The 17,712-nt window shown below is 31.6% G+C and overlaps 6 protein-coding genes across 6 annotated transcripts; 2 read left to right on the forward strand and 4 right to left on the reverse strand.

Moving 5' to 3' along the window:
- Positions 1-63: 63 nt before the first annotated feature.
- On the reverse strand, positions 64-999 carry TPHA0B01340 (uncharacterized protein; the record flags this gene model as incomplete). Its single annotated transcript, XM_003684193.1, has 1 exon — positions 64-999. One exon carries the CDS (start codon positions 997-999, stop codon positions 64-66), a length of 936 nt encoding a protein of 311 aa, XP_003684241.1.
- Positions 1,000-2,741: 1,742 nt separating this feature from the next.
- Positions 2,742-3,830, reverse strand: SFC1 (Sfc1p; the record flags this gene model as incomplete). The annotated part of the gene is made up of 1 exon (XM_003684194.1): positions 2,742-3,830. One exon carries the CDS (start codon positions 3,828-3,830, stop codon positions 2,742-2,744), a length of 1,089 nt encoding a protein of 362 aa, XP_003684242.1.
- A 1,455-nt stretch (positions 3,831-5,285) lies between these two features.
- IME1 (transcription factor IME1) lies at positions 5,286-5,951 on the forward strand (the record flags this gene model as incomplete). Its single annotated transcript, XM_003684195.1, has 1 exon — positions 5,286-5,951. One exon carries the CDS (start codon positions 5,286-5,288, stop codon positions 5,949-5,951), a length of 666 nt encoding a protein of 221 aa, XP_003684243.1.
- A 250-nt stretch (positions 5,952-6,201) lies between these two features.
- Positions 6,202-10,341, reverse strand: BUD4 (Bud4p; the record flags this gene model as incomplete). The annotated part of the gene is made up of 1 exon (XM_003684196.1): positions 6,202-10,341. The coding sequence occupies one exon, from the start codon at positions 10,339-10,341 to the stop codon at positions 6,202-6,204; it is 4,140 nt and encodes a 1,379-aa protein (XP_003684244.1).
- Positions 10,342-11,285: 944 nt separating this feature from the next.
- On the forward strand, positions 11,286-14,753 carry TPHA0B01380 (uncharacterized protein; the record flags this gene model as incomplete). The annotated part of the gene is made up of 1 exon (XM_003684197.1): positions 11,286-14,753. The coding sequence occupies one exon, from the start codon at positions 11,286-11,288 to the stop codon at positions 14,751-14,753; it is 3,468 nt and encodes a 1,155-aa protein (XP_003684245.1).
- A 219-nt stretch (positions 14,754-14,972) lies between these two features.
- BIR1 (survivin) lies at positions 14,973-17,651 on the reverse strand (the record flags this gene model as incomplete). The annotated part of the gene is made up of 1 exon (XM_003684198.1): positions 14,973-17,651. The coding sequence occupies one exon, from the start codon at positions 17,649-17,651 to the stop codon at positions 14,973-14,975; it is 2,679 nt and encodes an 892-aa protein (XP_003684246.1).
- Positions 17,652-17,712: the final 61 nt, after the last annotated feature.

Here is a 17,712-nt window from a genome sequence, read left to right on the forward strand (position 1 = left end):
GGATGTATTTAGATGCCTTTCAGGATAGATACTGTTACAATATATAATTAGTAGTTAGTCATCCTACTCAATTTCTAGATCCAGAAATTTTACTTGCCAACCTTTGATAAATGCCTGTTGATAAATATCATCATTTGAAAGTTCTACAATATACCAACCATCTAAATTGGCTTTAATTTTATATGTTTCTTCTTCGGGAATACCTGGTATTCTTTTTTTAATCACTTCTTTTAATTCCTTTAGCACTGCTATTTCATTATCTTTACAATTAATAGCAAAATACTGATTATTATAGCGTACCTTAATCATCATTAGTCTATAGTCTAGTAATTCTACCGTGTCTTTAGTTAACCAAACAAATAATAGTTGTCGAAGGATTGGTGACGTGCAGTTAACTATTACATTGACAAGCTCAGTCAAATAATTATTTAAGGTTGTCATTCTGTTACTATCAAGATATGAGTCTGGTTTCATATTATTTGTACAACAATGTGGGATTGGTAGCCGTGGTATTTTCAATGAAGGTGGGGCTAACTCAGCAATCATTGAATGTAAACGATAGAAACTTTCATAGTAACGTTCTGAAGTGTATTCTTTGTGAGTTGATGAACTTCTTACTGCCAAATGATATAATAAACGATTTTCTTTGCTTTCGATGTGGGTCAGCTTGCAGTACTCTATTGCTGATAGAAACGTATTCACATGATCTCTATTGTCCTCATCGATTTTATCAACTGTGCTCCCACCTTTTAAATTACTCTGGGAAATAGTTTTCGATCTCGATATTGAGGCGATTGAAAAGTTTTTTGATATTATTGTCATTGGAGAGGTAGGAGGTGTTATACTGACAAGTGGTTTATTTTTTGTAAAAATAGGTGGCAAACCTAATGATTTGCTTAATTCTACGTTCTCATCTAGATAATCCATTGGAACAAGACCTGTACCGATTGAAGAAATTGATCTAACTAGACAGAAGCCATTTTCTTCAATTGAAATCATTTGCACTAGTTCTTTTGCTGCAACTTTTAGGTATTTCTTTTTATTATTATTGTTTTTGTTATTAACTGTTTCATCAGTAGAAGTATATTCCCAATCTTTTTGATATTGTAGAATCTTAAGTTTTTAGATTCCTTTTTTGTTATTGCTTTTGGCTGATTAAATCCATCTTTCCTGATAGGCAATGAGATAGTTCTCTTTAAAGTGTTTTCGTTCCTTTGTAATTCTGCCATGTCTTTTAAAACTGGCGGAACTTGTGGCAGGTTAGCTTCATTCAGAGCTTCATTGCTTCTATTGATCTGATGAATACTTTTTTTGTCAAACTTTTTATTGAATTTTTCCTTGAAAACATTGTACGCTTCACTTATGACTTAAAGACAATTTGGATGTTAAGGATGAATGTATGTGTTTCTGTGGGTTGGTATGAATGGATTGATGCAGTATATTTTTTATAATTAGATATGTTTTTTATCTTTATTTTATTTCTAACTAGAATTGAAAGAAATGTAGATTAAAGGTAAATTTCAATATAAATACTCAAAATTATTGACTGAATAGCATATATATGTTTACTTTATTATATCTATTTGCCTTCATAATACCTGTTCCTTATCTTTTTCCACTATGCTAATATTTTGAGTTGGGCAAAGTGATATTTTATTAGCCTGTTGTTGTTACAATAGTCAGGTATTATAATTAAGCACTTCGAAAACTGAGAAATATATAATAACAGCTTTCATTTTTGGACACACGAGTTTTCCGAAAGGCTACGTTACATAATGGTACCGCCGATATAATCTGGAATCGAGTTCGATGTATCTTGTCCAGTTAGGCAGTTCCCAGTTCGAGCGATTGTTTACAGAACGAAGAACCCTTCGAGTTCCAAGATCTGAATCTTGAATTATTTTCGTGTTCGTTAGAAAGCGTTTCTGCGCAAGTATAATGCATTCTTTCCGTTTCAATTTTTTGAAAATGTTGAAATTCATGCTTTAAAATTAAATTCCAGTTTACGCGTTTTTATTGTAGATGACATGAAGAGAAGACCTATATAATACAGTAACGCTGTTGAATTCAGTTTAATGTTGTACCAAATGGTGTGCTTGCCATAAGCCCAGTCCTTAGCGAAGTTGGTTATTCATAGTTATACATGCTATATATCTATACGTACCTCACAATAGGGTACACCGATTGGCAATTCTTTGTTGGATCAATAAAATTCTCGAAACTTCTCATGCATTTTTAATCAATTGACTATTGCAGATTTGTTTGGCCTATGTTATCAACTGTTCTTATTTCCTCATCAGAAGCTATCTATAGAAGATCGTCTTAACGACAATATATGTAACTATATATATTTATACGTTTTATTCATGTATATTGGAGGTCTATCGTTGTCCCTTAGAAATTAAAATCGAAAGCATGTCGCGTCAAAGGAAATGACAGTATTTTACCGTAAATGGCACGAAATCGGAATAACAAAACATCGTTTTAACTATAAATGAGGAATATTTCATTATATGTTAATATACTGAATATAAAGAACGTTCATACTAATATTGAATTATTAACAATTGGATTAGAGTATATAAAATAACTATTGGGTGTTTTTTTGAGGATAGATGATTCAATGATAAAGTTTGGTGAAAATCTACCATGTTTGTTTTCAATGAATCTTACGCTTAAGAAACGTGGTCATTGTTTATCTTGTTTTGTTTGTTTTTTCATTAACGACTATCAACTTTACTTTAAATGTTTTTCATTTGCTTTGGTTTCGATGTCAACACTCCCGAGTCTTCAAGTCTTTTCCTTACGAATTCGTAAACAGTGAAAGTCACTGCTTGACCAGGTGCGACTCTCATTACTCTTGGAGTGATACCTTTATATAATGCGGCGACACCTTCTTCCTTTACTAATTGAACGCCAATATCGTAAATTTTTTTCCAGCTTGAAGTTTTAATCTTGGAAACACTTTTATCTTTTTGTAATCTTGTCTTAATTGTGTCCAATGGTGCGTTTGAGAATGGTCCAATAGCACCAGATACCAGGCCAATACTAGAAGTTTGCCAAGATGGCAAAACCTCTGTGTTTTGTTTTTTTGTCAAGTACTCTTTCAACTTGGAATAAACTGTGAAATTAGCACCTTGATTCGTTGCTTGTCTTGCTGCTGTCAAAGAGACGCCTCTGTACAATGTGCCGGCACCTTCTTCTTTCACAATTGTATATGCAGCATGGATAGCATTCTTGTACCTAGGAGCCGCATTTGTTGCTGCTGTTGTCGTTGCAGCTGATGTTGCTGCGCCTGCTGTTGCAGTTGTTGCTGCTGAAGTCTGTACAATTCCTTCACTGGTGGCAGCTAATGTCACAGGACTCGCAACAGTCTGTGCCATTTGTTTGACCGGAGCAGCTAGATGTTGCGCTTGCAATCTGATTTTGACTACCTCCATTGGATTCACCACTATAACTGCTTCTGTGATCCCTGCTCCCACACCTGCAATAAAAGTATTACCTGTTGAGAGTTTACCAGTTGATTTATCAGTCAATAGGCTTCTATATTGCTCGTATGAAGAAAATCTAATTGCCATTTTTGGAATGATGCCTATTACCACCGCACCAAGCCCTTTATACAGCGCAATAAAGCCCTCATTTCTATATATATTTGAACCAGTTTTCAGGAAGCCAGGATTCTTGATATTTCCCAATGATATTTTTTTATGAATCTGCATTCTAACTTTTATTGTATCCAATGGATGACAACATAGAGCCTCGAATAAACCGGCAGTACCACCAGCAACCAAATTGATTGCTGGAGAAGATACATTTTTCTTTTGTGACATTTGTGATTAGTTGTGATTGATATTGTGTTATATTGTATTGTTGTTATATTGTAAATGTATATTAAAATAATAGAGCAATCTATGAGTGGAGAACACCAAGATGAGAAATGATAAAAAATAAAACAAGTGGTATATTTATATATATGTGTGTGTGTGTGTGTGTGTGTGTGTGTGTGTGTGTGTGTGTGTGTATTAGTTAAAGCGTAATGAATTGTAGTCATGCTAAGATGTCTCAATTTTAAATAATGGATAAATGGAGCCTCTATAATCATTACCAATTCATTTCGAACCCATCTGTAATTGTAATTTGTAATGATCTCCGTCTCCAATTAGTAATAGAGAGCCATTTGATGATTTTGTCTGTTGTTTGTAGGCAACGTTGGATAATCCGGATAAAATGAAGGTTTTTTTCCCAATAGAAGGGTTTTTGTTTTTATTTCGATTAGAGTTCCTTTCATCCGATAAGAGTGACCATAAGCACTAAGAGGAATCGCCACACAACAGGGACACAGGGGACAGGGGAAACAGGAAGGCCGCCATCACAATTAGGGAAAACCACAATAACGGCTTTTGTCACAATCGTATATATATATGGCTATATATATATGTATGTAGCCATATAGCTAGACAAGTGTACGATCGTGATTGGTATTCGATTCCAATTGTGACAGGAGATGGTGGGAAAGATAGCCGCCCTCCCCTAATTCACAACGCACCCGGCCTTATGTACACATTGGTCATGCATGTGGGACAACTTCTATACGGTTCTCCGCAATTCAATCGCACCCGCTTCGTCATTACTCCACTTTCTACATTCTTTCTCCGTCTTTTTCTTTTTGAGAACTTAAAAAATATATATATATGATGTCATGTATGATAACCAATGGCAAATAAATAGGTTTTTGTGTCATTATTGATTTTAACTTAAAACGGTTAAAACTTAAAAATGTAAAGATATATAAATCAGGGATATCTCTGTTGATAAATATTAACTTTTAATTTTAATGTTGTATTGGTAGTGTATTGATTGATTAATTGACTTTCTTGTCTCCTTAAAAATTGAGTTCTGCATAATAATAAGTTATGTTTATTGGAAGATCTGCTAATTTTATTATCACACATATATACATATATATAGAAACAAATTGTTTATTTATCTAATAACTCAATTTCTTTCTATATGCGCATATGTGTGCATATAGAAAGAAAGGTTGGACTTTATATATATAGTCATCGTTTTACATCTGATTGTTTTTGGTAGTTCACCTTTAGTGTGATTAATCATATATTAATATATATATATATATATATATATATATATATATTATTATTATTATTTTGTGTGAATAGCGTTAATTAGCCCATTATCTATATTACATACATATATGTGTATGCGTATGTCTGTACAGGTATAATTACAACATATACTGTTACAACAAAGAGATTAGCCAAACAATGAAACCTCCAGGGAGTGCAATCATTAGAAAATATTTAAATATAGATAAATTAGAAGATTCGTTGTCCCTATTAGGTTGTAGTAAGGAAATTAGTAGAGGAGGTAGTTCGCATCTCGAATTAGATATAAGTTTTGATCAAAATGATGAAAGTTTTGATGTTTATTTGGATCTGTTCGATAATGATTTTTCAATAAGTAGTGATTTCGATACTTCAGGAATAATTGATACTAATAATCACAAGAAGGACAACAATGACAATAATGACAGTAATAATAAAAATAGGACAAAAAAAAGAAATTACTACGACCTGATTAATTCATCGTACATTACAGGGAATAACACTAACCTTCTCTACAACAATAAATCAGTTACATGTGAATTTCATTCAGAGAACAGTTCAGCACCAAGTTATCTAAAGTTATCTGCAATTGAAAATGAAAATCCATTAACTATTAATAATGAAAAAGTATTACCAAAGAGGAACAGAAAAAAAAAGAAAACTGATAAAGTCGATTTACAATTCGTAAAATTGATTACTGAAAAATTGAATAGGTATGATTCAAGAAATTTAATAATGAATAACAAATATAATGATGATTTAGATTATTTTGATAAAGTACGGTTTCAAGAAATTTTATACAAATTCAGTAAAACTTATTTTTAAAGAGTTTCAAAAATATAATAATTCGAATTTGACACTTTAAGTGATTATTTTGGTTTTATAATACACTAGATTTTGCATAGAATGGCTCAACTTTCAACATACACATAGATAGATATTTATTTTTGCATACATTTATTTTACAATACAAATTAGCAATTTTCATTTTTATTATTGATTCAACTATATAAATATAGCTAGATACTATATGCATATTTGTTATAAATTGTCCTAATTTTTTTTAGTAATGAATTCATTTTTGTTCATAGTTTTTTTGATAATACTTCTTCACCCAAGGTTGATGGCAAATATTTAATTCAATTGCCCTTTGGAACTTCATAAACCAGTCGTCTTTATCAACTGAAGATGTATCGGTATTCAAATTAATAACTTCATCATCATTGAACACAATTTGAATTGAGCCACTGAATAAAATTTGATCTGTGAAATTCCTCTTAATATTTGCTTCATCACCTTTATCATGTTGACCATTCCCGTTCGTAACGCTTTCGTTGCCATTTAAAATCGATTTCACATTTAATAGATTGATAGTGACCACGGGTTGCATCGAAGCAACATGATACCCTATTAACGAACTACCGCGTAATTTAAAGTATCTCCTTGTTAAAACATTCGCAACATCTCCACCTTCTTGTAATAAGTAACCTTCTTTTGTAATTAATTGTTGCTCTTGGTATTTAGAAACGATTTTGTTGCATTTCTCAAGTGAAGTTGGGAATTTTTCTAAATTATCAACCCTTTCAAGATAACAGATATCAAGACTGATTTTACCTACTTTGTAAGCTGGTAATCTCGTTGCATTAGCTGAAGAATTGTGAGCCTTTGAAGCTTTCTTACTCCATTCGTTAATTAGATCAAATGAAAGAATGTGCCTGCTAAATTTCACTTTTTCTAATAATTCTTCATCTATTTTAATTTCAGCTTTACCATAGGAGCCATCGGTAGCAACTAAGGAGTCCCATTCATCGTGTACCTTTGTAGGTCTTTGAATATACTTCTTCTCATACGTATATGATTTCTTACCAAATAGACTCTTCTTATTGACAGGAACTTTTTGAGTAACCTCAGCAATCTCGAATTCAGGCTTTTTGTATTTCAATTTCAATGTTAGAATGATATTCGTACCTAATTGTTTAACGATGCTTTCGAAGTTCTCACTTAATTGCATCTTACCAGTTACTGACATTTCTTGCCACTTAGTCTTAATGACATTTATACCATTGTCAAATTCAATACAATATGTTGCTTGATGATGTTTAATACCTGGTAAGTTAAGAACAGAAATATCTTTCAGTGTAATGTAAGCACTCCCTAAATCACTTAGTTGTGCTTTCTGCTGGACAGCTTCCTTTGGATGTCTACCTGGAGAGTTATCAACAAGTTCTATGTCTTTTGGCTTTTCCAATTGAAGTGGCTCTTGAATTTTCTCATTGTCTTGCTCAACATGCTTCAATTTTTCAGTTAAAATATGCAAGTCAGGTTTATTTTGAACTTCATTAAAACTTTGAAACTTACCAGTTTTTATAACTTTAAAAGGACTGCCGATATGCATAGAGGTCAGAATATCGTTGGAATTGGTAGGCTTGCCTGATGCTGCTTTTAATTCGGCCACAGAAACAGTTCTAGCTTCCAATATATGGTTTATCTCATCCTCGTCGATACTTAACGTTTCAGTCTGTTCACCGCTTACATCAACATCAATACCAAATGTGTTTATTCCATGGTTAACGTGAATATTATTTTCAAGAGCTCTTTTAACTGTTTTTTCGGTTGTAACTTGGCTAACAACTCTATTAGAAGCAGTAGATAGTATTTTTGATAACATCTCACTTGATAGCGATTTATGATCATGAGAAATTTGACTCTTTATATCATATTCGCTTTCCCAGAGTCCGTATTTATTATTACTCGTTTTATTCATTTCATAAACATCTAGCAGCGATGACTGATATACAGAGTTGGAGTCTGAATTGTTAGAGTCGTCACCGTCATTAATCTTTTCATCTAATATAGCAGGCAAAAAATCAAAACTGTTTCCTAATACCATGTAGGTGTCATTAATTTTATTAGGAGTGATAGATTCTTCGAATATCAAATGTTCGCTATTATTAGTAGTATATTCATTAACGAAAGCTCCAGGCAATAAATTATCATAATGTAAGACATCGTTAGCTGTTTCATTAGCAGTTTTAAATGTTTCAACATCACTGTATGACAAAGCTCTAGAATGAGATGTGTCATAACTTTTTCTATTTTGTTTCATTTTATTTTGAAGGACTCTTGAATTACTAACTTTTCTCCTAACCGGATCTAATGAACCAGATAAATTAGCGATAAACATCTCCTCTTCCAACTTGAAACTGCTTTGTCTGCTTTCTGGATTATAAATTCTGCTTCTACTAACAAGACGTGGTTTATATTTGAAGGTAGAACTTGATTGACGTGAGGCGGCTGAACTTTGGACACTGCTACCAGATGATGGGGTTCTTGAAGAAAACTGTGAGTTTGCGTCAGTTGCAGGAGATGGTTTCACTTTCAAAGTGTCTTCTTGTAGATGCCATATTGACAGATAATCGTTTGAACTTATGACATTGTCCATATCTACAGAAGTATTTGACGTTTCAAATAAGTCTGTAAACGTATCTTCTACAAACATCTTTTCTATCTTTGGTAATTCTGGTAATTTTGAAATTATATTTTCATGACTTTCCTCATTATATGAGATATTTGGATTGCTTTCATTACTAGTCTTTGTTGAAGAAGGCTTACCTTCATCAATAGTTATCTCAGGTTCATCAACTAAATTAGAAGTTTCAGCGGCAATACCGTAATTGTTTAGCATTCTTGTTTCCTTGATAGTTGGTTTTTCACTTTCTACTGAGCCTCTAATCTCCTCATCTTTAGTCAACGTAGAGGTCCTGGCAATAGATGCCGTAGAAGTTGATTTTTCCTTAAGTATAAATTCACTCTCACTTGAGTTAATATCAGCGTTAACATCAGACATATTTGAGTCCAGTATTTCTTCATCAGTACCTTGTTTTAAACCAGGTTTGCTCTCAATTGGGTTAATATTGCTTTCAATATCGGTAAGTTTTCCCTCAATGGCAGTACCATAATCAATCGAAGTTTGATTGTTATCAATATTAGACTCAAGTTCATGGTCAGATACAGATTTCTGACTTATCAAATCTGCTTTATTTTCTGCTTTTAACACACCATTATCTTTCTCTAAAATAATAGAAGAATTCTGTTCAGTGACATCATTAATTCGAGGAACTGCTTCTGAGTCTTGCATTTCTCTGGTTTCAATTTTGTTGCTCTCAGAAGGTAATTCTAAATTTTCGTCCATACTTTCAGGTTCATTTATAGAATCCTCCTGTTCCGATAAATTTTCTAATTCTTCATCTTGTATATTGAGACTCTTGTCTAAGTTCATATCTTTTAGTTCTAATTCATCTTTTGGAATAGTAGCGATATCTAAATCACCGATAGATTCGCTTGACAAAGAAGAAGCATCTTGAATCCCTTTTATAGAACTTACTTCTTGAACTTCTGTTTCTTTTGTGTGTGCTTCCATTATTGGTTCGAAATCAGCTGCAGCCTCCGTAATGTCTTTATCTAATTCGCTTTTCTCATTTTCAGACTCATTATCTATTTGTTCAGTTCTTATATTATTATTTCCCACATTTGAATTATCTTCGTGACCTTTTGAATTTAGTTCGGCTGAGAAAACTTGATTATTGACTCTTTGATCTTTATCATATGTTTTGTTTTCATCATTGTAAATTTGACTTAATGAACCAGCCACCAAACTGATTTGATCATTTTCTATTGTGGTATTCAATTGTGAAATTTCGCTATCATCTAATGAGGTGTCTATCAGAACCTTATTTACCTCTTCATTTAGGGTTGCATTTGCATTATCTTTTTTTGAAGCGAATTGGTTGATATCTACTGTGTTTATAAAAGGCAATTTACTACTATTATCAACAGACATATCGATCAAAAGCTCTTCGGAACTTTCATCATTATTTTGGATTTCTAATTCTTCTATTTCATCTTCGAACGATATACTTTTTCTCTTATTATTTGTATATACTAAAACCATTGGTTTCTTACTTTCGAATGTCGAAGTTTTATCGTCTCCATCGTTGACATCTATTAATACATTTTTGATATTTGAGAGTGTATTATGTTTTACAAGCATGTCCATAGTATCATCACCAATTTCATTCAGTGGCATTGAAAATTCGTGCATGTTTAATTCATTATTAACAGTACTAAAAGATAATTCATCGATTGTATTTTCCATTTCATTGTCGATTTCCTTCAATAAGGAATCCATAGCATCAGTGACATCATTGGCATCCATAGTGGTTAATTGTATTGTGTGTCTATGAGTGTCGTGCTTTACCTAACCTATTTGAGTTCCTGTTATATCTTGTATCCCAGGAAATCAATGCTTTAATATTAGATTAAAAATTAAAATAAATGTATATAAATTGGAAAAACCTGACATACCTTCCATTGAGTTTCAAGAAACTGTCATGTTTCGAAAACCAGCTCATGCTTAAAGAATTGTTTATAAAGATATTATTTGTTGTTGTATCTATTGATGGCATATTTTTCAGATCTCGATCACTAACTGTTTATGAACTTCCTAATTGGGATATCGTGTCTCGAAAGGCTGTTTTTCTTTTTTTTTTGGAAAAATGTAAAACCAAGTCACGTGGTCACTAAATTGTTTTGCATCACGTGATAATGATTTTATTGATTATCACGTGATTATAATTTGTCTGTTTTTTTTCAACTTTTTTCATTTTTTTGTCAATTGTATATAAAGAACAAGAACAAAGGACCTTTAAATAAGATGAATTGATCAAAAGATATAGGGGCAAAATACCTGTTTACATTTTTTATGATTAGGTAAATGTATTTTCAGCTATTTGTTTTTATACTTATATAGATATTGATCTATCACCTAGATTGAAGTAATAAATTAAAGACCTTAAAACCAGTTTTGATATATTCCGACTGTTAAAGATAGAAATAATTGAGATCATTTTTTACAATATTGAATTATATTTAACCTTTAGATTAGGATATACATCTGTTTGATCTATTTTTATCGTTATTAATTTGCATACGATTCGCTTGGATGAAAAGTTTCTTTTAATGAAAGAATATACATATTATACATAATAACATACATCGGAATTGAGCAACTAAGATCGTTTTTTTCATTAGAAGAGTATAAAATATATACACATAAACAAAAAGAAACAAAATAATATAACTTTAGAAAAGGATTAGAATATGGAAAATTATTCTAGTTCATACTTGAATAATAATCATGCTAATAAGTCTGGTAATGAAAACGGAAACATTCTCAATGGCAATGAAAATGTGAATACATCTTTTATTCCAGGTGTGATTAACCCAGGTGTTACCATCCCTATATTTGAAGATTCAGAAAGCATTAATTTCAACAATGAACAAACTTATACGAACACTCAAGGACATAGAGCTAATAGTAACAATGACTTCAACAGTAATTCATATCAAACAATCAACTCTTTGAGTGATCATAGTAATAGTGAACAAGAACATGATATAAATCAAATGGAGAATGGAGAGCAATCGCAAAAATTAGGTATTTATAGAACAAGAACAGAAAAGTTATCAAACACTTTAAGTAATTTATTGCCTTCTATTAGTGCAAGACTGCATAGTTCTTCGAAGAAAAAGAACAAGAATAAAAATCAAAATGATGAATTTGTTGACTTAAGAGATTTGCAAGTCAATTTACCATTTCCAAAAAATAATATTAATAGTGATTTCATTAGTAACAAGAGTGAATATAATAAAAATATGAAGAATAAACAATTTAGGGAAAAATTGTTTAGTTTTACAAAAAATAGTAACGAACAAATAGGTGACGCAACAAAAATTACAACAATAAATGGTATTACTATAAATAATGATGGAGCGCCATATATAATCTCATCGGCTGCGCAAGATTATGATTATGATAGTTTGATAAACTTACCAGATGCAACTAGTTTTTTTATGGATCAGCAATCAAGCGCAACTAACAATAAGCTTTCGACCTCCGGGATGGAAAATTTACATCAACCAAGGGTATCTCTGGATTCTTTTAACCTATTGCCACCAAATATTTCAAGATCAAGACATAATACAATTTCTTCAAAAATAAGTAACATATCCTCAAACGTACAACCTCAACAGCATAATCAAACTAGTACTTTATGGTTGGGAAATAACAATAGTAATGCAACTGGAACTATTAACAATGGGGATGATATTCATTTGGATAATAATAATATTAATTTAGGACGTAATAGAGCTCCTTCAAATGCATCGAGTGTTTATATAGATGCAGCTGCTTTTGAACAAAAGTATAAGAAAAAGGAGCCTTCCATCCATTCTTTTGATACAGGAAATGGTATCATTCAAAATATTGACAACGTCGATACATTCTCTGATAATATCAGTGCGATAAATAGAGTGATGAACCAGGCTGTTCCTTTAGTTGCCGATGATATAGATCCAATTTCAATAAATTGGGTTACTATGGACACATCAGTACCTCTGATTAATCAAATTTCTAACTTATTACCAACTGATACAATTTCAATTTCCAATGTTTTTTCATTACAGAAGCAACAAATTCAATTTACAAATGCTGTCAATTTGACTAGTACATCTTTAGTTACTCTCTGTTCTAAATTTGGTGAAGTTAAATCAGCTAGAACATTAAGTGGTTTCAACATGGCTTTAGTCGAATTCTCCAATGTTGCTTCTGCAGTTCGAGCTTTAGAACATTTACAAGGTAAAGAAGTTTCAATGATCGGTGCTCCAAGCACTGTCTGTTTTGCAAAGATTTTACCTATGAATCACCAACAACAACAACAACAACAATTTGTTATACCATCTAATGTGAATGGAAATGACCATGCAAATAGACCATTACTGCATGATCAATTATATAACGGTTCATTAACCTTTCAACAACAAGGAAATTTGTCTGTTCCGTTATTTAATCCTAACAATGGGTTTAATCAAAGCAGCAATAACACATTAGGGGTAAACTCGATCAATAATACCAATGGTTCATCTGAACATAATCATCATGAAAATAATGTGGTTTCCTCAAATGAAAATGAAGTTTGTCCGTTTGCACTACCACTTCCATCATTCAAAGAAGAAACTCAGAATTTGAATAAGATGATTGATTCACTTGGTGTTCCTTATGATAAATCAAAGGTGGATCATATTATGTCAAAAACGATAACTACAAAGGTAGCTACAGATACCTCAAATTTTGGTATGTTACCATCACATATGAATTCAAAAGACTTTGATGCATCAAAACTAAGAGAATTAAGAAAAATTATGGAGGCTAATGAAATGTCGAATCTTGAAATTGAACAACTTGCTATGGTTATGTTAGATGAATTGCCTGAATTAAGTTCTGATTATTTAGGAAATACTATCGTCCAAAAGTTGTTCGAGCATTCTTCTGATATCATTAAAGACATCATGTTAAGGAAAACATATAAGTATTTGTCATCTATGGGTGTTCATAAAAATGGTACCTGGGCATGTCAAAAAATGATCAAACTTTCTGATACACCAAGACAAAAGTATTTGGTGTCACAAGGGGTTAAAGAGTACTGTACCTCTTTATTTAATGATCAATTTGGTAATTATGTTATTCAATGCGTTCTTAAATTTGGATTCCTCTGGAATAATTTTGTTTTTGAAGCCATTTTGGCAAATTTCTGGATATTAGTCCAAAATAGGTATGGTGCTAGAGCAGTAAGAGCATGTGTTGAAGCTGATAAATATGTAAAACAAGAACAGATTCTAATTTTAAGTGCTTATATTGTACTATATTCACATTATTTGACGACAAACAGCAATGCTACACTTTTGGTAACCTGGTTTTTGGATTCCAGTTCTATACCACAGAGATACAGTATATTAGCAGCAAAATTATCTGAAAATATAGTCAAGTTAGCAACACACAAATTGGCATCATTAACCCTTTTAAAAATATTGACTTATAGAGGTGATGACAATTCTAGAAACATTATTATGACCGCAATTTTTGGTGATAAGCATAATGAGGAGCCAACAGATGAATTATTTAGAATACTATCTGACACAGATACTGGTATGACTTTTATTCACAAGGTTTTATCCATGACAACATTAGATACTGAGCTACGTTCACACGCTGTGAAGATGACAAGAAAAATAATACTTGATAATTCCACGATGCAGCAAAATCGTCGCTTATTAGAGGAAGTAAGTTTGACAGCCATGAATTCAAAAAGTATTCCAGGGCAGATTAGGAGTTACTCAACTATATCACATAATAACAGCGATATAAATCACTTAAGGCAGCAATCGATATCAAGTGGTATTAGTACTGGCTCAAGGCAAACGAGTAATCATATATCCTCACATGTGCCTCAACTCAATGTTTCTCAATCAATCCAAACTAATAGTCCTCCAAACGTGGGATACTTCAACTATCCAGGGAATTTTATTGGCAGTTTTTCGAATATGTTTGGAGGTAATGGAAATGCTGTTAATTTTAATAATGGAGATGATCTAATATCTCAGCTAGATATGTTAGCATTGGATAATGGAGAAGTTGTTTTACCAAAATTAAGTTTATCTAATTATAATTCTGATGGTACAATATCAACTCAGTCGAATGCAATTGATAATAAAAATTATATGAATGAGTAAAATAATTTTAAAACATGATATTGATACTACTTTGTATTCGGTTATAATAGATTTATCCAATTTTTTTCGTGCTATCAGGTAATTATCTCTTTACTGTATTTATTATACAGCAACCAATCATATATAGGTTAGTGTTTTTATATTTTAATAATAATGCATTGTTTAAATTAAGATCTATCTAATGTCTATGTAGTTAATTCTTGGGAATTATATATCAAATTACAAGATGCCAAATTGTTTACTAATCTCTAGTAATGTAGCATCATCATCACATGAGTCAATTTTTTGTTTTATATGTCTAAATTCATCCTTCATTATAGTTAACTTTTGTTCAGTACGTTTGTTAAAGTCTTCTCTTATTGTTGCCAATTTCAAGTCAATCCAAGAATCGAATGTTAATTCAAGTTCCTCTTTAGGTATTTGATTATAGAAAAACCTTAAATCTCCATTGATGTCATTTGCCAAATGTGCATCATTTACATTAACATATTTTAATAAACTTTGGAAGTATTCCTTCACTATTTCAAAATCTTTATCATGGTTAGTGATTTTGGAATATGTTTCGATTGTACCTTTTGAAAAGTTTTTAGATATAATTGGTACCTCGACTGATTTCTGAACATCTTCTTCATTTGTAATGTTTTTAATTGTAGCTGGGTGGTCATTATCAGATATATTATCTAATCTTGAGCCTTCTTCTAAAATTAAGGACTTAGTAAAGTTAATATCAGGAGAATTAGAAACACTTAAACTTGAGATATGATGTTTGTCCATATTTTTATCAGATGTTTTCGTAAGGAGTGGAGTGCTTTGCTCATGAATATATTTTATTGGAGAAGGTAATTTTGTTTGAGATTGTGTGTTGAAAGGTTTGTTTGATTTTTCTGAAGGAGATTGAGAATATTTAGTGTCATGTTCTAAAATTCGAGGTTGTTTAATGTCACTTATTAAAATATCTTTTTTTGTGACCTTAGGGGTAGAATGATTAAGATCAAGTTCAATATTACTTATATCATGTAAATCATCGTCCATAAGAATGATATCCTTAACTTTGTTTAGATCAGGGCCTGTATCCTTATCTATTGAGTTATTCGATCTGTTTTCATTTTCAATAGTGTCTTCTTTCAGACGTAAACTGTTATTTACATTAAGTTTTTGATCAGTATTTCTATCACGGTCACTATATTGGGCCTGTCCATTGTTTTTATCACCATGTGCATTACTACTCTCTTCTTTCGATGTACTATTACTTTCTTTCGATTTTACTTTTGTTTCTAAAATAAGTTTTCCTGTGTCAACCAAGGAGATATTTACATCAGAGTCTTCTGATAAAGAGGAATATTCTTTAACATTGTTGTGATAATTCTTAGAATTTTTAATTTGAAAAGAAGATACAGAAATCACTTTTTCTACTTCTTTAGTTAGAATATTAGTATTGTGGTCGTTCTTCAGATCAACAGGCTCTATAGAAAACCTATCTGATGCACCTTCCAAGCTGTTGTCTTTAATTTTACTTTTTGAAGGACTATTTATAGGAGTGGAAACAGTCGATAAGTCAGAAGAGGATGTATATTCATCGGAGCTTAATGAATAAGATAAATTTATATCCTCTAGATTAGGTACTTGAATAACTGTCGATGCATGTTTTCTGATACGTTTCGATATATGAAGAGATTCGTTAAATGACGACGAACTTTTAGAAGGTGATACCAAAGGTGACTTCAAAAGAGCGTTAAACGTCATGCTAGTTTTGCCTTTAAGTGGATGAGAAGGAGATGACTCGTTCTGTAATATCTTAGAAGGTGATATTGGTGCAGGTAATGAAAACGATTCATTACCAACATTACTAAAACTCAAGTCATCTACACTATCATCTAAAATCTTGTTTTTTAATTCTTTTTGTTGTATTTTTCCTCTCTTGATATGTTCCTTAACATTTATGATCAATGACGTATCAGGCTCTTTCGTTATTGCTAAAGCTTCTTCTTCTTCTGAAGAGTTAGATAACATTTTAGTGGTCCTTTTCGTGAGTTTTATCTTCTTTTTAGCCGGAGCAACGCTTTCCAGAAGCTTTTCGTCATCGGAATATCTTTCATCATTATTTGTAACTTTATGTTTTTTTCTCAATTCTTCTACAATTGATTTATGTTGATTGCTACTCTCTAAGCATTTAAAAAAATAACAAGACGGCCCTTTTGATGATTTAAAATGTTCTTCTAATGGATCATCATCTTCCTGCCATGATCCTATTATATTATTGCAGTAGATACAGTAGCAAAAATCTCCATTGACATCGTCAATATCTTCGACAGTAGTGTCTTCTTCAAAATTGGTTAAAAATCTATCATAAAGCATTAAACCTGCTTCTGCCAGCTTAGTTATACTGAGATTCTGTACATCCTTGTCATTATATTTCCAATCATTATTATATGTGAATTTCCTAAATTCAAGTGTTTCAATACTCAATGGATCATTAAAGAATTTATCATTTTTCCAATCCACATTACTGATTAGTTTATTCTTTGATAATTGATATCTTTTCATTAATAATAATCGCAGATGAGCGGATAAACAATTTGTATCTTCATTTGTAGTTAAATGAGCCTGCAATATGTTGATAATGGTCTCTAATGTATTCCTTTTTTTTGACTTACAAGAAGCAATATTAAACAAAATTTTTTTACAATAAACACACGTTATAGCTGAATTGTCAAGCTTATTGGTATCTTTATTTTTGCAAGGACTATAATAAAACCCAAGTCTTGCTAACGATTTCCCAGGTATAACAGTGAATCTCCATCTTACCTTCTTCTTATTGATCGTAACTGAACTTTCGAAACTTTTAATTCTAGTCTCCAGATTATGCATCAAGTTTCTATTATCATCTGACATCAGCATTAAACCAAAAATAATATAAGCGTTCGTTATAATCTTTAAATCTTGTTAATTTATTTTGTCT

The sequence above is a fragment of the Tetrapisispora phaffii genome, chromosome 2 (genome assembly GCF_000236905.1).
Source record: "Tetrapisispora phaffii CBS 4417 chromosome 2, complete genome".
Lineage (NCBI taxonomy): Eukaryota > Fungi > Ascomycota > Saccharomycetes > Saccharomycetales > Saccharomycetaceae > Tetrapisispora > Tetrapisispora phaffii.